At 43.3% G+C, this 21782-nt stretch overlaps 1 protein-coding gene across 1 annotated transcript in view; it reads left to right on the top strand.

Annotated features, from left to right (window-relative positions):
* The first annotated feature begins 6034 nt into the window (after window positions 1–6034).
* Window positions 6035–21782, top strand: part of NPAS2 (neuronal PAS domain protein 2) — a 145362-nt gene continuing 129614 nt past the window's right edge. The window contains exon 1 of the mRNA XM_077749382.1: window positions 6035–6110. Within this exon, the coding sequence (XP_077605508.1) occupies window positions 6055–6110 (56 nt within the window). The 5' untranslated portion in view covers window positions 6035–6054. The remainder of the gene's footprint in view (window positions 6111–21782) is intronic.

Raw genomic sequence — 21782 nt, 5'->3', positions numbered from 1 at the left:
TTAACTGGGCAGCACTTGTACGGCTAATTCTAGTAAATTGTGATGCTCGCAGACACCTGACTCATTTGGCTAGGTCCCCTCATCCTTCCAGAAGTTATTAGTGTTCTAGGGCAAACCTCATATCCCAAGGAGATTCTTTCCAACCACAGTAGAAGCATGAATCCACTTGAATTCAGGCGGAGGAGATCATTGATTCCAATAACTTGGGGCCCATACTGGATTTATTTTATATTCTGTCTAAAAATAAGGCTGTAAAATGCCATATTTACTCCAATGTCCTATTCTCTATATTGTACCTAATGACACATTACCAACCTTAAGATAAACAATTTGCATTTTGCTTTTGCAATTTCCTCTTTCGGTAACTATCAAGAAACTTCTGGGAAATCTGGGGGGTTAGCTTCTAATCTGATGGAACACTCTTATCCCTGGTCTTGATTCTTATGGCAGAGTCTCCCCAAGAGGAGAGTTGGGGTTGTGGAGCTGGAAGGGAGCTCAGAGGTCAGGCCACCGGGACCATCATTTTACAGAAGGAGAAACAGGCTGGGGCTTGGTGGTGACAGAGCCCAGCACAGAAATAGGTCTTCAGCCTCCTGGCACAAGGTCATCATCCACCCTATCCTGTGCCTCCCTTGACCTGTCTTTCCATGCGGGTGCTGACCATTTTACAAACAGGAGCAGGATTGTAGTGAAATAAAAGACAAATATACTGCTTGTTTCAAGTCCCCAGATTGCCCCATTAGCTTAGCTTCTTATCATGATTCCCATAAGCTGTAACTATAAACATTTAAAATTTGCTTTTCATGATCGTATACACTGATTTCACATCTTTGCCTTGAAGATGAATTTGCATAGTCAGTGGGTTGAGATGGAGAGGCCAGTGCAGGGCCAGGAGACCCCTGGTATAGCCCCATTTAGCCACGGGGAAGCACTTTATTTCTCTGCCTCATCTGAGAAATTGAGCATACGAGGCCCATCTTCCAAAGGCATTTGTGTGATGATCCAATGAGGCGATTGAGGGTGAACACACTCTGAAAATAGTTAGCACCTGAGAACTGTAAGGGGCACCTCAATCTACTGCTTTGGAGGTGTTACTTTTTTAATGTGCAAAAAAAGATTAAGTTTTAGATTTGTTTTTGTGGTTTAATCCAGATTATTTTTACAGTCCTTCCAATAAAAGAAATCTCCTTCCATTTCCTTTTTATCAAAAATCGACACCAGGTATGTCTAGAACATTTGTTTTATATCCTTTAGGAATGTTTGTGCTTGACTGTAAACAACCTTTGAATAGTAGTTAAAAGAGTATGTACTTACAACTTTTTGCTTTCTGACCAAATTAAGGATTGATTAAAAACTGCTCATGGTTGGTAGACATAGAGCATGTTAATGAAAACTGGTCTCACCTATATCCTGGGAGTTTATATTTTGATAATTTGCCAGAAAAACATATGTTAATAGCATGTTTGCCTCTCAGGCCACTGGCCCTTTACCCACGCTGTTACGTCTGCCTCAAACACTTTCTGTCTTTCTCACTTGCCAACTCTGATTCATGCTTTCAGACTCAGCTCTGGTTTCTAAGAGCCTGATGTCTGTCCCCCGGGGTCCTATAGAACATCTTGCTTGTCTTCTCACGGCAGCATCTGAGTTTAAAGTTTCGAAGTTACCAGCTTCTGTGGCTGACTCCCTGCTAGTCAGATTCCCTGGGGTAGAGATCAAATCTTGTTTGTTTTGTCTTTCAAGAGCTGCTGTATAGGAGACATACTCCATCAGCATTTATTGAACTGAACCAAAGGACAGGAAGTCTCTGTCATTTGAACCTAGACCGACTTTTAAAAAGTTGCATCATTCAGTTGCTTTTAGGTTCTTGAGATATTCCAGTGTATCGAAGTGCTCTTCTCAGCCAAGGGCTAATTCTTGTGTTTAGAGGCCTTGGGTCCTCAAAATAGTCTAATGCTTCCTTTCCTTCTGAGGCTGTTTCATACCCCAGACAACCTTCTCTCGATGGCCTCTCTTCTTGTCTTTTTTTAAAAAATGTTTTGAGAGAGAGAGAGACTATAAGCAGGGAAGGGGCAGAGAATCACAAGCAGGCTTTGTGCTGTCTGTGCAGAGCCTGATGCAGGGCTTGATCTCACTAACGGTGAGATCATGATGTGAGCCGAAATCAAGAGTCAGACTCTTAACCAACCCAGGCACACTGCTCTCTTCTTGTCTTAAGCCTCTACAGCTGATGTTCCTGAGTCTGTGAGGTTTGGAATAAAGCATCCCAGACTTGATATCTCAGAGAACATTGGATGCCTGTAAAAGCACATGTCCCACAGTGGTGGGCCAAGGAACACTGTCAACCCATGTCCATCAAAGAAGGTCACATGTGATAAGTGAAAAGAACAAGTGACAAATGACAGCCTGATTCCACTTCAGTTACAAAAATGGATGAATGAAAAGACTGACCTATCTGTCAAACACAGGAACTCAGTGCTTACAAGTCAGGGGCTTGGGGTCAGGCCCCTGCTCTACTCCGTCCAGTTGTGTAGATTTGGAAAGTTGCTGGAACCTGGTACCTCCACTTCCTCCCCTGTCAAATAGGGGTGTGGTAGTGCCAGCTTCATGGTAGTGCCAGTGAATCTGAGGATTCGCTGAGATGGTGTGTGCAAAGCCCCTAGGATTCCACCTGATACCCAGTAAGCAGGTAGTACCTATTAGTTGTCACTATTAAGTTTTCTTCAGTGAATATTTATGTTCATGCCAATTATATCTAAGAAAATCATGGGGAAAGTGTTAAAAGTTAAGAGAAATAAAGCAAACAGATCCCTATCTGTGTGGCTGGGATCTCGCTGTAGGGCTGGGTAGGGGAATGGCCAGGACCAGTGACGAAATACTGTGTCCACTGACTAGGTTGGAACATTCCATAGCCATAGTGATCCTGCAGAAAAACATAAACACAGTTAAGCCCCAGGTGCCAGGGAGACTAGAGTGCTATTTCCCTAGGTATTTACCGCCCAAAGGGACAAAGCCCAGACCTTGAAGATATCTCTAGGTTGTAGAAGCCCAAACACATGGGACTCTCTGACCCCTGGAGTGATTTCCTATTCAAAAAGGTCAAGGTGAAAACCCGGGGTCCTTTCCATCTTATCTCTAAGGAGCAAAGGTTTCTCTTCCTCCTTTCTCGATGGAGAGAGGGGCAGTTACTTCTTTCCTGTACATAAGCAGAGCAAATCTTTTGTGTTCCATCCCTCCTCTCTGGCATGTAATCTGTACCCATGCAGAACATCTCCATAGCCTCTCAGCACCTTGCCTGGGGTCAAGGTGTGGGGACCAATGCTGCAGCATCACTAGCTGTTGGTCTGGACGTGAGTGTCAGTAAAGAGCTGCCTCGTGTTTCTGCAACATTCACATGCATAAAGTATATAACCGTACAAGTGGGTCACATCTCAGACCCTGCACGATTTGACAAACAGGCCATATAACTGGACACATCACTGACCCAGAGAAACCCCTGTCCTGTCTCTGGGACACATTTAAGGAACAAGGGAGCTAGGTCAGGGGACATCGGCAAGACCAGGAAGCTCCAGGTGGCCTCACCAGTGCTCCTTCTTTCAGAAAAGCCACCCTGTACATGAATAAACAGCCAATTTTTACAAATTGTAGCTGGATTCTTTTACAGAAGAGTACAGTCCTAATGAAAGGACTCTGTCCCAAGCTGTTCCTGAAAGAAGTGGAGAATGTTGGCGTCTCCTGGCATTTCCGCTTCTGATCAGCCTCATCTGGGAATTTAATCCATTTTCTGATCAAAGTCCAAAGTGTCTGTTTTGCTCCAGCTTTAATCGTTGGCTGTAAAGACTTCCTGCTATTTCTCTCTCTCTCTCTCTCTCTCTCTCTCTCTCTCACACACACACACACACACATTCAAATCAGGTTACAGTCAAACAGTGATTTAGTTTTGACGGTTGGAGGGTTGGGTAGGGAGTGCACATCTAGATAAATAGGCAATCAGTACCTTCATTATGGGCAAGTGTTTTGACAATCTCATGTAAAAGTTAACAATGTTTCCAGCATGTTGGGAACATTTTATTCTATACGCTGAATTCTATATGTGAATTGTTGAGAGGGCTGTGACCCATGTTTTCTGTTATTTTTTTTTTTTTAACACTTATCCCTAGCAAAAGAAGAAAAATAAAGTCAAATGCTTTCCAGGCTCCACTATAAACTTCCACTTCTTTTTGATTAAAAAAAAAAGTTTCCATTTACTTTAAGAAGTAGATGATATTTGTGAGAATGACTGAAGGATACCTTTATAAAGGAGAGTGGGTGAGGCTTATAAAGGACTCGTGCATACAGGAACCTCATGCAGGACTTCCTTCACCTTACCTATCAATGGATCGTTCAGATGTGTTGGAAGATGGGAAGATGGTGTGTGAGATCCCAAACCAGAACTAAGAAATTCCAGCCTAGGATGCTGCTGAGGGTCCCATGCCAGGGGAGGGGGAGTGGGTTTGGTGCTTGGAAGGGCCCTGGGGACTTTTACCCAACATATTTGGAGACTCGGGGGCTCAGATCAGCCAGCATTTTGATGATTCTCCTTAACCATATATTTCATACTCAGAGCACCAATTTTCAGAGAATTAGAAGAAATAAAGATATATAAACTCTACTGGAAAATTCGCCTTTCTTTGCTTGTTCAGTCTCCAGCAATGCTGAGGAGCCCATGATTATGAACTGGTTTCCACCTGATTCCCATTGGCTTTCCAGGTATAGAAGATGTAGGGTGCCAGGCTGACATGCAGACATCCAAGGGTACATTTTGAAACAAATCCTTAATAACATATTGCCTTTCCATCGAGCTGTTATATTTGATAAGTGTAGGAGAACTTTCTGTTGTTCTAGTTCTGGATCAGTGAGTATTCACTCTCCATGCTGTCCAGATAAGTCATATATACCAACTGAATGTAAGAAGAATGTTTTATGATTGTACATATTGGTCCTGTGTAGGTCTGCCTTTTCCCAGAGCAATGGTTGACTCTCTCATTGAAATTCATTTTCTTCATGCTACTTTGGTTCAGGAAGGAGATAGAGAGGCAAGGATAAGGAAGGCCTGAGCAACAAAGGGCTGCGGAAAAAGTGGAGACCAGCCAGATGAGAACCAGCAAAGGCTATTTATGCAGAGCTGACTATAGCAAGGGAGTCAGCCACCATCTCTTGCATCTTGGCAGAGACTCAGAGGCAGGCAGAGGAGGGGAATGGCTGTACGTGGAAGTAGGGAGGGTTCCTGGTGTGCCCTGATGGGAGGCCGTTGGTGTGGGGAAGCTGGAGGTGGGTTCAGGAAGGGGGGCATCTGTGATCGGTTATAGGCGTGTGTTTGGCTTTCTCTAATAGTTCCTCTATTGGAAGTGGGAGGTGTTGGAAATTAGGGAAGTTCTCAGTTTTTAATCAAGTCCTGGCCATTTGGAGCTGATCGTTGCAGAGGTTATTGGTTGGCATTTTGCATTATTGCCAGTGGTGGAAGCCTGCCTGCCTACAGACATGATGTAGAGATAGCACGCTGGCTTCCTGGGCTGGTTGCTATAGATAAATGCTTGGTGTCCTGGCCAGGTTGCTGCAGGTTGTAGGTCAGAGTTCTATTTCTACATACTATCTGGCTGGTGTTTGTAGGTTTGGTACCACAGTACAAACATAGCACTGTCCGAGAATAAACAAGAGGGCCAGCACCTGTTAGCCTGGGAGCTACTTGGGCTGTTTAGCTTCTAGTCAGGTAGTGGACATGGAGAGTGCTCCAGCGGTTGCTGGCAGTGCCCGCTCTGTGACTATCTGAGATTAGCCATGCACTTGGTCATGAGGCTCATATACACCATAGCGTTTGTGTGCAAGGAGCTCCTGAATGCTTTCCTTCAACTTGGACTTCATGTTAGTGAACTACTTCCCTAAGGGACACACTATTTTATTGGTCACAGAAGCCCCAACCTGGTTTTTTGTCCATTTTTGGTAGTGACTGGCTATTTTCATCATCCAAGGACTCCTTGACGGTGGAAGATTTCGTCTGCCTTTTTCACCAGCCTTGACATGGCAGAGGTTTCCGACCAGGAATGGATCTTCCACATGCCTCTGAAATTTCTGTGGTAATCTCCTTCTTCAGTCAGTTTCTTGACACCCTTGGAAGTTTGATGTCATGGCCTCCCTGCCCCAGGCACTGCGTCTGGCATGAGGCCAATGGAGGCCACAGCCAGATGGGTTGGTGGTGTTTGTGCCCGACCTCAGTGCCCATCCCTGTCATCCTGGCAGGCCCCTGGGGGCTCTTCTGAAGGCAGTCCTCTCCCTGCCCTCCAGTTTATTGTTTGTGTTTTTATAGTGTGTTTAACATTACTGATAGTCAAAAGAGACACTGGAATCCTTTACTTTTCTAGAATCCAAGAAAAAAAAGTTTTCAGAGTTTGAAACATTAAGTTTTACATAAAATGTGTCTAAAGTATCTAAGTTTATAAATAAATTCTAAAAATATTATGTAGGGTTTTGAAAGACATCTGCAAGTTTTGAAGAGGGGATGGTTTTAAGTAGGCATTCCTTCTCTTGCCTTTGTGTGTGTTTGCGCTTTTACATTAAATGACATCCTCTGAGTGTAGGAGTTAAGTCAAAGCTGTCAAAAGATTTTTTTTCCCATTCTAATAACAACCCTTGTGCCATTGACTACCAAGAATAACAATGAGCCTTTTTTAAGCTAAAAAAGAGTATTTTTGTCACTGAAAGAACAATTATTCATGTCCGTAAGTTATTTAAGGTATTTTTTATGAATTCTAAGAATAAGTCATTTTGAAGTTCAACCACACAAAATAAAAATGCTTTATTAGTAGGCCCTCCACCTGAAATATTTCATTTGGTGGGTCTTGACCTTTCAATGAGAGTAGCTAACATTTAGTGAGGACTTTTATGTGCCTTACCCTGTTAGGAATGCTATATGACCCCATCTACTTTTCACATTATCCTCACTTTATGCTTGAAAACTGAGGCCCAGAAAGGTTCAGTAGTTTGCCCATGGTCACACAGCCATGATTTGGATCTGGGCCATCAGACATCCATTTTATGCCTGCACTGACCCTAGAAGGTTCCACTTGCATGCTGTTGAAGAATTTAGTTTCTCTCTTACTTCCTCCTAAAACATAAACTTGGAAAAAAAGAAAAAGAAACATTTGCTATATATGCTTTTATCTCAGAACCCTTCAGACTTTTGCTGTATAAGAAGTAATGATGATCATTAGGCTCTTCCCTAGAACTTGGCCTAAGCTGTTGCGGATATGGCCGTCACCACTGGTTTGCTAGTCATAGCACTACCTTGAGAAAAGACAAGTGCAAAACTAGGAGGAGTTGGGGCGCCTGGGTGGCTCAGTCGGTTAAGCATCCGACTTCAGCTCAGGTCACGATCTCATGGTTCGTGGGTTCGAGCCCTGCGTCAGGCTCTGTGCTGACAGCTAGCTCAGAGCCTGGAGCCTGTTTCGGGTTCTGTGTCTCCCTCTCTCTCTGACCCTCCCCTGCTCACGCTGTCTCTCTCTCAGAAATAAATAAAACACTAAAATAAACCCAACAAAAAAAACCCAAAAAAGCAAAAACGAGGAGGATGGTAGTAAAAGTAATTTCTGATTATCTTCTGATCTTGTTTTTTTTTTTTGTTAAATCAGTTTTTAGCAGACTCCCTTTTATTTTTAATTGCAGTAAAAAATTTAATGCCACTGAACTGTCCACTTAAGGATGGTTAAAATGGTCAGCTTTATGTTATACCTATTTTACCAATCAATCAATCATAGGAAGAGAAAAGTTTAAAAATTCAGCAAGCTGATGGTCAGCTGCTCAGCAAGGCTGTGGGCTGCATTGGCTGGAACAGAGTGAGACTTTCCCTGACATGTTAACATTGATCTCACAAGGAACCAGAAAGCCTCAGCAGGATGTGAAGACCTTCAGAAAGAAGCGGAGAATAGTGTATAAGTGCCTCCTTTTGGTGCAAAAAGTGGCTGATTTAGTGACTTCAAGAACCACTTCAGTTCCTGCTGGGTTTGGGGAGTGACAAGTGCAGATAAAGACACTGGGAAAATAGGCCTTTCTGTGCTTGAGAGAAGAAAACAAAGGATTGATGAAGAAGGGGTCCCTGGCGCATAATTTTAAGTTTGATGGATCTAGTCTCTTTTAGAAGTGAGTGTCTTCAAGGACTTTCCTCTGCAAGGAAGAAGCACAAGCTCAGGGAAGGAGGCTGTGCAGGACTGATGCCTGGGTCGCAAGGCTAGGCCAGGGAAGATTCAGCTGGGCTCATGTTTTTAGGAGGATTGTTAGGGATTTTGCGAGAATCCTGATTACAAAGTTCCGTGGGTTCTTGGTGGTCTGTTCCATCCCAGTTTTTTTCATAAGCCGTGGTTTTTAGGGTGCAATTTTTGAGGGTCTTCTAATGTCCTAGAAGAAATACTTGCATCATACTTGGGAGGGTGATGCCCTGAAAAGTTCTTATAGGAATGGCCAGGTCAAGATCTGGATCCAAGCTTGAGTTTTGCCACTCTGGGCTCACTCATAAAGGAGTTAAAGAAGGAAGAGATGCACAGTAAAAAGAGAATTCACAGAGCCTCAAATGCCCTGCACAACCTGGCACAGAGCTAAGCCAGGCCACCTTAAAATGGTCACCTCTGCATCTAGAGCATACTCTTTCTCAGAAGCATCCCATTGAATGACAGGAATAGATACATGCCATCACAAGTGGAGAAAGGGATCTTTTGCTTAAATGTATGGGTGTTGAAGAGCGTTACCTGCATGATCAGAAAACATAGAGCTGGAGATACCTAAGGAGCACATTTCTCTCTAGTTGGAGAATACATAGATCTAGAGCTGGAAATTATTTTAGATTTGACATTTATGTTGTCAAGAAACTTTCCCATATGTCCAACAAGACTTTCTATTTAACTTCAGACTGGCAAAAATAGTTCTATTTGGGAGAAAGTCTTGTTGTTGTTGTTTGTCCCGAATTGCCCTGACACCTGCTCTCTGCTTTGAGCTGCTTCCCCATGAGCCCCCAGTCCCCTGTGCTGGGGTATAGCCAGTGCGTGGCTGGCACACATCAGTACACAGGGCCCACTGTGGCGGGTCACCTGACACCATTGTCTGCATGTCAGTCTCAGGAGTATGGAATTCCCCTGAAGTCTGAATCTAGGTGTGACCTGAGTTTAGAGACTCAGTGGGGAGAGGAAGGTAGTCCATTTTCTCCCCCAAGTGCTGTTCCATCAGCAAGATACACTTCTTCCAAACAATCCTTCTGGAAGTATTTATTTTAGCCTCTGTGGCACATCAGCCTAAAGTGAGCTCTTTGTCTGGTTTGGACGGTAGTTGAGTGTAGGAAAGAAGATAGTTAAGAGACCCTAAATAGTGTCTTTAAATCAACTGTCCCCTCCCTACTTAATTATGACCACCAATAAATCCTAGAAATGAGAAGATGGTGGCTGAAGGTCAAAGTGGGAGGAGGCCTTTGGAGTTGCCAGCAGACACTGGCCATGAATTCCAGCCCTGTTGCCCATTAGCGGCAAGGATTTGGGCACCGGTTTCAGGGCTCTCTGTTTTGGTTTGTTTCTTCACAGGAACTGAACTATAGGTAGCTGTTCCCTAAGGTCCCTTCGGCTTTAAAATTTCTGCCTCAATGATATTCAAGTCACAACATTATTGTAAACTTCTTATAAATGTGACTTTAACATATTTACAAAAAGCTATAATGCTTTCCCTAATCATCTGTAGGAAGAAATTAAAACTGTTGAATTCTTAGCTTTGCTCTAAAGCCACATTGTGGAAGGTTTCGGGAATCAAGAATTTTCTCAAGGCTAAACTTTGTGACAAAGAGATTTTGAAAAACTGGGGAGAGGACATGGCATGGGTCTCTCCCCATCAGAGGCCCCACTGTCTGTAAGAATTTGATGTGAGTTAAAAGAGGCATCAAGAGTTGGTGACGGAGGGAGAAATTACCCTGTAATGGTTGGTAGAAAGGTGGTTAGTCATTTTGAAAAACAAAATCTAAAATTTTACATCTTCATTTTATGCCTGATAGCCAACTTAAATTCCAGATAGATTTAGCAGTGATTTTTGTTTTTAAAGCAGGAGAAAATAGAAAAAGAAATATTTATGAAACTTTACTCTGAAGTAAAAAATTTCCTGTAGAAGAACAGAAAGAAAATATTGACAGATTTGACTTAAATTCCTGTGCTTCATAAAAGGCAATCCAAAGGTAAAGGCTGTTCATCTGGAGAGGATATTTGCTGAAAAGAATGAAATCTTCAATGTAAGGAAAACTCTAGAAATTGATTTTATAACTAAGACTCTAACCCAGAATTTCTCCACTTCTGCCCCAAGAATCACTTGCATTAGAATTAGTTAAAAAGGTAGATCCCTATCCTCCACTGAACTTTCCCACCAGTTCTTCAGCATGCTGAAGGTTGGGATCCATTGTCCCACTCTGGCAGAGACAGTCGCTTCCTATGAAGGCACAAAAGAGGAATGACCTATGGTTAATATGAAAAAATTGGTCTCTTGAGAAGTTGAGGAAGTATAAATAGAAACAAGATAATTTTTCATCAATCAAGTTATTGAAAAAAAAATCTTAAAGGGTGATTCCTAGGGATGTGAGGCATGCTTTCCATGGCATTGCTTGTAGTGATGTGTCTCAGGAAAGCTACCTGCAGCCCCATGTGTTGAGCTCTTGACATCTATATACTCAGAGCCCCAGAATTGTACTTCTGGGACCTCTCCGAAGGGAGTACTAACCACAGTGGTATTTGTATTGGCAAAAAGTTGGGCACAATGATATCTAAAAGCTTGGTGTGGTTGAACAAACCTTGAGCAGTCACTGGAGAGAATAATCCACAACCATTGAAAGTATTATTTCTGGATACTACAGAGTAACACAGGAAAATACATATAATGTTAAGTGGAAGAAGGCTCATACAAAGTTGTATCTGTAGCATGATCTCAACTATATAAAATGCACTCGTACTTAGGAAAGGAAATGCAAAATGTCAGTGGTAGTTGCCTTGGGTCATGAGTCCATGGAAGGTTTTAAAGGCTTTATTTAATTTTTTTTGTTTTTACTTTTCTGGGTCCTCCAGGTTTTTGAATGACTAAGTATTCTAATTTATATGAAGGGAAGGGATTGCCTAGATGGCTCAGTCAGTTGAGCACCTGACTCTTGATTTGGGCTCAGGTCATGATCTCAGGGTCATGGGATCAAGCCCTGTGTCAGGCTCTGTGCTGAGCATGGAGCCTGCTTGGTATTCTCTCCACGTCTCTCTGCCCTTCTCCCCTACTTGTGCTTTCACTCTCTCTCTTAAGAAATAAAATAAAATAATAACATAAATATAAGAGGGGAGGTGGGAACACACTCAAAGGTGACCTTCAGTGAAGGAGAAGAGAAAGTGATATCCTGCTACAGGTAGGCTCAGGGGGAGGAGGTTCAGGGAGTCCTGCATTACCTCAGGTGGTGCTTGCGAGGTAGGTAGGTAGGTGTGGTTGGGCCCCCAGTTTGAAGATAAGGCAGTGAGGCTTGGGTGGGGTAGATAACTGGCCTTGGATCCCTTAGTAAGTAAGAGTTTTTGGAGGGGCGCCTGAATGGCTCAGTCGGTTGAGCATCTACCTTCAGCTCAGGTCATGATCTTGTGGTTGTGAGTTCGAGCCCCGTATTGGGCTCACTGCTGTCAGCACAGAGCTTGTTTCAGATCCTCTGCCCCCTCTCACTGTCCCTCCCCTGCTTGTGCTCCCTTAAAAATAAATAACCATTAAAAAAAAGTTTTTGGAACCTCGAGGAAAGGGTACCCTGACCATTTTGAGGAAAATATTTTCTCCATGGGACTCTACCTACCAGTCTTAGAGCAGGTCCTAATTTGACAGATGTTTGCATCTTCAGCAGACTCAGAGTGACCCATTCAGACCCACAGACCTATCCTCTTGCTGAAGTAGGGAAGAAAGGAACATGTGATGGGGCAGTTTGAGAAGGGCACCCAAACTGATGTGGCTGCAGAGAGATGGGAGGGACTGCTCCCTGATTGTGAGCCCCCCACTCTTCACAGCTGAAGTAAGAGAATGAGCAAAATAGGAAAGCAAACCTCTATGGTCTGCACTCTCCAGAAGTGTCAAGCCCGGTGGATTCACACTAGTTCACTGGCAAGGGATTTAGTTCAGTGGGCAAACAAAAACAAAAACAAAAAACAAAAAACAAAACCCACTAATGTCTCCATATGAGTTTCACTCATTATTTCTCCATATCGTTTAAAACATTAAGCACACTGAAGCATTAATTAGCGTGCTGAACTTCCTGAGAGGAGCCAGAATAATTTGAGCTGTGAATTTTAATTACCTATCTTACAAACTCCTTCGAGGTAAAGAAGCCCTGTCTACTTCCCCATAGACTTTCAAGGAGACTCCTTCAGATTTCATAAGACTCTCCATTAGAACTACAGTCAGTAAAGTGTTGTGGGAATATATTGATCACAGGCACCTGAAGGGAATGCTCTCAGCATCTGTCTGGAACTTGCACAGGCGAGACCAAGACCAAAGCTAGAGGCAGAATTGATGAGTACTTCATTTAATGATGAATCTTCAATTTGTTTCTTAAAAAATAGCACAGTACGTAAATTTAGGTGGACATGTCTCAGAATTTTCTCAGTCACTTATCCTCTATGATGGAGCATTGGACAGTCCTCCAAAGGGTTGCTCACCAGGGCCGTAGGTAGCTATGTCCTGGGTGAACGTATTTGCTGTCATGCTGCAGATATCTGTGCAGATCCCATGCATATGCAGAGGACATGATTGTCATCTTTGTGTTTATAACCTCAGGACAGGAACAGTGTTCTTTTGTGCTCACTTGCTTCTAAAAGGTCAGTGCTTCAGAATAGGTCTTTCATACATTTCAGAAGGAGGCCAGGGAGACCCTGTAGTGCCAAGACAAACTCGTAGCACCATTCTGCTTCTCAATGCAGGATGCATGAAAGGGGAAATAAAATAAGACAGCAGACATGTGGGGAGAACAAAGGGGAGCCATGGGCTCTAGCAGCAAGGTGGAGCAGCTCACCTTTCTGGCACACATCTGCCCACCGGATGGAGGGGTAAGGGTGAAGGTCTGCAAGGTGGTGACCTGGGGAGGCAACAAGAGCTAACACAGCACCAAAGAAATTTAAAAGCTCTAAGCACTGCCATTTGCGAGTGGCCGGTGGGTCCTCTGTGGCCTGGTATGCTGTCTACCAGAGACAGCACCAAGGCATGTGGTGGCAGATCATGGCAACCGGCCAGGCCTGCGGCTGGGGCCAAATCATGACTCTGTCTAATGAGAGTGGGTGAAACACATCTCAAATTAGCCTGAGCAAATAAGAGAAAGTACTGGGTGGATCTAGAATAGGTTCCGAATCCATGGAGGGAAGATCATACCAGGGCCAACGTATAGACTAGGGTTTTCCTTTGCTGCGTCAAGGCCCCATCCTAAGACAGGTTCTCCCTGTGATGGGAAATGCCCCCATATCACATCCTAGCACCCTGAGGGGAAAGAGAAAGCCTTTTTCCCTGGCTTCTATAGTCCAGTCCTAGGGCAGGATTCTCATTGGCTCTGCTTGGTCACATGTTCTCTTCTTGGGCTATTGCAGTGGCATAAGTTACAGTTGTAAAGGCCAGGGTCATGTGCTCACACTTGGAGTCTGGTGACAGCTTCTAAGAGTGACAGCCCTGTTAAAACACTGTGACAAAAACCCAAAGGAAATAAGAGTAGGCTGAAATAACTGAAGCCCACAAAGATGTGTACTCCAGACCTGCTGCTTTTTTGATGATTGTCCTTGTGAATATGTCCATTCATCAGTCTTTCCAGACCTGTGCTGACATGGTGAGGCTATTGGCTACCTGTGGCTGTTGAGCACCTGAAACGTAGTGAGTCCAAACTGTGATATGCTGTAACTAAAATACAGACTGGATTTCAAGATTTAATAGGAGGGAGAGAATGTAAATTATCCTATGAATAATTTTTAAAAATTTATTACATATCTAAGTGGTAGTGTTTTGTCTATGTCAGGTTTGACAACATATATCATCAAAATTACCTTAATTCTACATCTTTTAATGTGGCTACTAGACATTTAAAATTACATATATGGCTCACATTTTATTTCTTTTGATAGCACAGTGGTAGACTGAGTTCATATTTCTAGGGAATATTCAAGTAACAAAATACCGTTTAATCCTTAAGTGTACTAATCACTGGGTCGTGTACTTTGATTTTCCTTGAAACTGTCTCCTATAACTTCAATGTGTATTACTTGTTTAAATGTTGGGGCATTTCAGTGGGTCAGTTGCCCTTCATAATTTTGAGACCGAAGTCTTTTCTGTCTAGAAAGGCCCAGTGTGTCTTACCAAGACCCAGAGACTGTGGTCCAGACTCATCAAGCTAAAACCACATCAGATTCAGGGGGCTAACGGTGACTGACAGATGTCACAGTTTTATATAGAATCTCATTCTTGGATCCTGTTAGTGAAGGTTTGCACGTCTCCATGAAAACCACCAGCATTATGAGTTACTTTGTTTTAGCTCTTGCAAATTATTTTTGCACCTCCTTTGTTGACTCACCATGCATTTAGTCTGCAATCCAGATGTGGGAAAACGTTTCAGAGCTTAATCAAAATGGGAGCTCTCTGCCCACTCTTAGGTCTCACTCTGGACTCCCTCCATTCATCCATCCTAACATTCCTTCATTCAACAAGTGCTTACAGCCTCTGGTATGTGCTAGCCACTGGGCTGGGTCCTGGGAATGCAGCGTGAGCCAGCCAGGCCTTTCCCCGAACTGGTGGATCTGGCAGTCTGTACCTCCAGCATTCCCTTGCCTTCACGTCCGGTGAATCAGTGGCTCTCAACCACTTTCCCCCAAAACTCTTGCAGGAAAAGTACAATGCCTAGTATGGAGAGACTCCAGAGAGTTCCGCTTGAGTGGAGCCAATGAGGAAATGGGCGGGGGCCCCATGCTGCTCCCCTCTTAAAGGCTCCTCTGAAAACACCTGTTTAAATCACCTTTCTCACTCCAAACATGTTTTAGTTATTATGTCTTCCAGTAATACATTTTGATTAGCTGGATTAGAGCTAAGATCCCCACTTAATCAAGCAAAATAAGGAGCTTTTCCTGCAACTGACATATTGAGAGAAATACATCCAAAACCAAACCAAAAGAAAACAAAAAATGGGTCCAGCTCTGACTCCTTAGGAATGTTTTCTCTCGGCCAGGCATTAGATTTCAGGTAATTCTCCCCATGACATGCAAATACCCAGTAAAAATCAGGCAAGACTGCAAATTAGTTCATTGGGTTGGGGGATGAGAACTGTTTCATTAAGCTATTGCCTACTTTCCTGAGCAAAAGCTCCCAATGCTGTTGCTCTTACTCTTCTTTCTCTTGAGCTGTGCTGATCCAGTTACAGGGCACCCATTTTACCTGCCGGCAGAAGGAACATTCTTTGATGAGTATTTAAATGCATCCCATTAAGACCTTAATGGAACTAAATTAGCGAAGATTTGAAGTGTAAGAGAGAAAAAAGAAAGAAAGAAAACATTTCCCCTTTCCACTCCTTTGAAGGAAACCATCTGAAACTGATTTTTTAAAATTCAATGTTTTTAAAGGGAAAAAATTGAAAATGATAATGCTCAGCAGAATTTAAACCACTTAGCACGCTCTGAGTACAATTCGGTGCATTTCCTAGTTGCTTAACATCTAGGAAATTAGAAGCTACAAAGAGAAAATGTGTATATAGCTATGTGTGAGGAGGGATGTTCAGAATCATCATTAATATGAATCGAAAGGAAGCGTCCGTGTGGTCAGGGGAGAACTGAGCCAGAAGGAGAGGAAGATGTTGTGCTAGTTAGTCAGATTATTGCATCCTCCCCTTTTGGGGTTTGGTTATGTCATGTAAGAGTAGGTAGTAAGAAGAGGAGCAGAGCAAGTGCTGGAAGGTGGTGGGGTGCCTTCTTGCTGGAATTAGGATGACCTGGGGTAGAAAGGACAGTGTGTCTAAGCACAAGCTTAAGATGCTGTCATTCCCTGAAATCCCCTTGAGCTTCCACTCACCAGAGACATTCGCTAAGCTTGACTGTGTAATAAGGAGGCAGAGACGTAGAGATAAAAATTCCAGTCCTTCTTCTCCAGGAACTGACTAATGGGAGAGGCAGCCAGTGGACCATCACTCAGTGTGACAGCTGCCCTTGGATGTGGCTGCTGGGCTTCCTGGGTCCATGCTCATCAATGCAGGACAGGCCAGAGCAGGCCACTGTGCTAAGTTGCTAAACTGCAGGCAGAGGTCACTGGGTTTTAGTTTCAGGGAGAGTTCTAATAATGAGGGGCCATTGCTTCCCCAGTGGGAGCTGGCCAAGTAGGTATGATCACGTGCTCTTGAGTGCCTGGTTTGGAGGCCTCAGGAGTGTTTCTGTATACCCGGTGTCTGCTATAGGTGGGCCATGCTTCACCCTGCAGTTTGGTTTCCCTTCGATGTCTTCCAGAGTTCTCTGCTTTGTGCCCCTGAAACAACCACTCGTGCATATTTTCTTATGCATAATATGTGGTCTCCCTTACATCTTCCTTTGAGAACTCAAGCCACCTTCCTGTCTGCACTGAAGAAAAAGCATATTGCCCTAATCTGTTACAGGTGAGCTGGAAGCTGGTTCTGAAACATCCTTTACTTTAGGAATCTGGAAGAAAAAGTTGGTACTCAAAGGAGGAAATGATACTGTTTTTTTAATGTTTATTTATTTTGAGAGAGAGAGAGAGTAAGTGGGGAGGGGCAGAGAGGGAAGGAGAGAGAAAATCCCAAGCAGGCTCTGCGCTATTAGCACAGGTATCAGGAGTCAGATGCTTAACCAGCTGAGCCACCCAGGTACTCCAAAATAATGCCGTTTTTAAGAACATGTGATTTGTTCAGTGTTAACCAATATGCTGGCATAATGGGCCTAGAAAAGAGGTGGGGGTTAAGTCACCCTCACTTGCTTCCTATCAAGGCTTGTGCTACAGCTGACATTACTTGTCATAAAAGCCACCGGTCATCTGACTTGGTCTCTGCCATCTGGGGTTCAGGGTCCTGTCCACATTTAAAAACTGAAACCTAGGGAAAGTGAGACCTAGAGAAAGAACATGATTTGCGAGGCTATTAAGTGGTAGTAGTGATTAGACTTGAACTTGGAACTTCTCTTTATTGAATATAGTCCTTCTCCTTTTTGTCCGCTGCTTTGCACCTTTAAAAACTGCAGAGAAAAAAATGCATTATACTTCCAAAATACTCTCCTGCTCATATTAATTACTTTAATTCCCTCTCGGCACAAAGAAAGCATTGCCAAACTAAAGTTCTACTGCACTTCCGGTTCTCTGTGTTTCCCCTTTCTTTACAGGGAAGGCTGGGCTGTAGGGAGGCTGGAAGAGTCAAGTGTGCTGGTCAAGGTGCAATTCAGGAGAAAGTGGTGGGGAGCCCCCAGGACTACACATAAAAATTAATTACAGAAAAATACATCATTAACAGCAGCTCTTACAGGAGGTCCCAGGGTGACTATTATGTGAAATTAATTAGTACTTATTTAACTCTTTTTTAATCACCTTCTTGGTACTAGGAAAATAGTCCTAATTACTGACATTAGTCGTTTTAAGTCATTATGGATCATTATGTGTCANATGGTAACATGTTTGGACAAAACTAAGGCTGGCAAAATCGAAGTCTCAGGGAAAAAAGATGTTGGAGTAAAATAATTGACCGTTATCTTGGGACCAGGTCACCAAGGACCTGATGTTGCTTTTTTAGAATTTGTCCTGAGTGTAATGGGAAAACAGTAAAGATATGTTTAACTTTTTATTTTGAATAATTTCAAACGTAGAGAAAAGTTGCAAGAAGAGTACAGCTAGCTTTCATATACCTTTCCCTAAGAATTCCTGTAAACATTTTATCACACTTGCCTGATCACACTCCGTATTTATATACATATTACTATTTTTTACCAGACCGTTTGAATATAAGTTGCTGCTATGATGCTGAAGGACACTTTCCTGTATGTCCATAGTGCAGTCATCAAAATAAGGCAGTCGCTCCTTCTAATCCTCAGGCCCCATTAGAACTTTGCACATTGTCCCTTTAATGTGCCCGGTGGGTCTAGAGTCCAGTTGTCTCTTCCATCTAGGACAGTTACTCTTTTTTTTTTTTAATGTTTTATTTATTCTAGGAGAGAGAGAGAGAGACAGGGTGAGCAGGGGAGGGTCAGAGAGAGAGGGAGTCACAGACTGAAACAGGCTCCAGGCTCTGAGCTGGCAGTTGGCACAGAGCCCGACGCGGGGCTCGAACCCACGAACCGCGAGATCATGACCTAAGCGAAAGTCGGACGCTTAACTGACTAAGCCACCCAGACGCCCTGGACAGTTACTCTTTTTTCATGACCTACACACTATGGAAGATCACATGTCATTTACTTTATAGCATGCCCCTCAATTTGGATTTGTCTGATCTGTGCTAATGATTAGATTCAGAGTATGTATTTTTGACAGGAACACACTATGATGCAGCATATCAGAAGACCATGCTGTTGAGGTGCCTGTGTAACTCAGTCAGTTAAATGTCTAACTCTTGATTTCGGCTCAGGTCATGATCTCACAGTTCAGGAGTTTGAGCCCCACACCAGACTCTGTTCTAACAGTGCAGAGCCTGCTTGGGATTCTCTGTCTCCCTCTCTCTCTTCCCCTACCCCTCTCTCTTTCTTTCTCTCTCTCAAAAATAAATAAACATTTTTTTAAATGAAAGAAATCTTTAAAAAAAATAAGACCATATTGTTTTTGTTTTGTTTTTTATAGTTTATTGTCCACTTGGTTTCCATATAACACCCAGTGTTCATCCCAACAAGTGCCCTCCTCCATGCCCATCACCCCCCTTCCCCTGTCCCCCACCCCCATCAACCCTCAGTTTGTTCTCAGTATTCAAGAGTCTCTCATAGTTTGCCTCCTTCCCTTTCCCCAACTATTTTCTCTCCTTCTCCTCCCCCATGGTCCTCTGTTAAGTTTCTCCTGTTCCATTTATAAGTGAAAACATATGGTATCTGTCCTTCTCTGCCTGACTTATTTCGCTCAGCATAATACCCTCGAGTTCCATCCACGTTGCTACAAATGTTCATAACAGCACTTTCAACAATAGCCAAATCATAAAAAGAGCCTAAATGTCCATCAACTGATGAATGGATCAATAAGATGTGGTTTATGTATACAATGGAATACTACATGGCAATGAGAAAGAATGAAATCTGACCATTTGTAAGACCATATTGTTGACTAGTCCCATTATAAGTGATGTTAACTTTGACCACATGATTAAGGCAATGTTACCAGCTTTCTCCACTAAACTATCTTTTCCTCTTAATAAATATTAAGAGGTATTTAGAATATGTATATATTGTTTCTCATCAAGCATTCACTCACTAGTAGATGCTCACTCACTAGATGCTTCATACATGAAATAGTTATTACTGTGGTGGTAGGCAAATGATAAGCTTGGAACTCCTTCATCCCTTCTACGTGTTTTAGTTGGCAGTCTACTGGAAGAAGGAGCTTTCCTTCTCCCCTATTCATTCATTCATTCATTCATTCATTCATTCATTCATTCATTCCTTTGGATCAGTATGAGTTCATAGATTCTTGATTTATTCAGTGAGTTATAATTACATTTGTGGCACTCAGGCTATCCCAGGTTTGGTCAGCAAGGGCCCCCTTGAGCCAGCTTTTGACATATCCCCATCATTCTTTGAATATGTGTTACCTTCTAGCACAATAAGATGGTCAAGTCTCATCCTGCCCTTTCCCTGCGCCAGCCCTGGAATCAGCAGTACATTGAAGGGCTCTGAGTTGGAGAGTGGTCTGATCTGATTAGCATTTAAAAATTATTATGTGACTCCCCTGGAGAACACTGTAGGGAAGGGCAAGAGCCAAATCAGAGAGGCAATTCAAAGAACTCCCAGCTGTCACTTGGTCTGAAGACTTGAGCTAGGCAGTGACCGTGTGGACAGGAAATGGGGATGGATTCAAGGTAGATTTTGAAGCTAGAACTGACTGACTGAGTGTAATGGTGGGATGTGAGGGGGACAGAGAGAAGAATGGAAGTTCCTTTTCTGAAATAAGCAAGGTAAGGAAGGGGATGACAGCTTTTGGCAGGAAGGTCACAAGTTCTAGTTTGGGCCCATGGAACAGAAACTTGGAGGTAGCCAGCAAAGTGGAGGGCATGGGTAGACAAAGGAGTCTGGAGCTCAGGACAGAGGACTTCTTGGACACACAAACCTGAGTATTGTGAGCTTCCACCACATACTTGAGGGCCTCTTCTATAATTTTTTTTTTTTTTTGAGAGAGAGAGAGGAAGAGGCTCCATGTTGAGTAGGGAGCCCAACACAGAGCCTGACTTGGGGCCTGAGCGGGAGCTCAATCTCACAACTGTGAAATCATAACCTGAGCTGAAATCAAGAGTCACATGTTTAACTGACTGAGCGACCCAGGCGCCCCACTTCTCCAAGTTTTGCATCAAGCCATACTGGCCAGCACAGTTGCCCTGCTCACTTGCATTCTGCCTTCTTTTCTTTTTGCAGCTCTTGGCAAGCACTTGGCATTTTCGCACATATTTCAAAGCTTTGGGGCAAGTTTTCTGAACTGGCCCTTGATCCATTTTTCAAGAAGGAGGAGTATAAACAGATTTCCTCTCTGCATTACCCCATGACCACCCAGTCCCAGTAGACTGGGGGAGGTGTCAACAGTAATTGCCACACATTGTTTGTGTTAAGGGATCTGTCCTGAACTATGCATGTGTTAAGAAAAGAAGAAAGAATATGTGTGTGTCTTTACACGTGCATCTATGTGTGTGTGTACATATTAAAACGTTTGGTTTCGAAAAATACATTTTCAAAAAATTAAGATTTACAGGGGTTTTGAAAACAGAACATAGATAAAGAATCCATGAGGGGTGCCTGGGTGGCTCAGTCGGTTAAGTGACAGACTGGCTCAGGTCTCAGATCTCACAGTTTGTGGGTTTGAGCCCTGCACTTGGCTCTGGGCCGACAGCTCAGAGCCTAGAGCCTGCTCCAGATTCTGTCTCCCTCACTTTCTGCCCCTCCCCAACTTGTGCTCTGTCTCTGTATCTCTCTCAAAAATAAATAAACATTTAAATTATTTTTAAATAAAGAATCCATGATAAGGAGACCATAATCCTGGCATTGCCATGGCCCATCAGATAGGTAAAAGGAACGGTTTAGAAGAACACATACCAAACAAGGACAGCCAGAGTCAGAACTACTTCCAAGTAGATGGTTGCTCACAAATAACACAGTGCTTTTGTCACCCAAAACTTGCTCCTCGGACCATAAACAAGGGATCTGGCTTTCATGCATAAGTTCAGTCCTCTTAGTAGATACGGATGTCATTTGTTTTGGCATTTTTGCTAAAGTTTATGGAGTTATTTTTGCTTCTAAATCAGAAACAGCTGGTTTTACTGCCGTTCATGGAGCTGCTTTTTTAACTTTTGTCTGAAAAGCTACACTGGGAGCTCTCAGTGCCTCTTACATTAATTTTTATTTTAAATCTAGGACTGGCATTAACAGTAACTTGGCAGTGCAGGAGGCCAGACAGACAGCCAGGGCCACGGCCAGGCAGTGCTGTCGTGTGGAACATGTGATGGTGGAGGGCCACGATGATGCAGTGGTCACCCCAGCAGCTACTGCTTCCCTATTGCAACCTTCTTGAGTCCTTGGTAGACTAGAAGGGGAGGT

The sequence above is a fragment of the Crocuta crocuta genome, unplaced genomic scaffold (genome assembly GCF_008692635.1).
Source record: "Crocuta crocuta isolate KB4526 unplaced genomic scaffold, BGI_CrCroc_1.0 scaffold118, whole genome shotgun sequence".
Classification (NCBI taxonomy): Eukaryota; Metazoa; Chordata; class Mammalia; order Carnivora; family Hyaenidae; genus Crocuta; species Crocuta crocuta.
The sequence above is the reverse complement of the archived record's forward strand: the minus strand, read 5'-3'. Positions and strand labels throughout refer to the sequence as shown.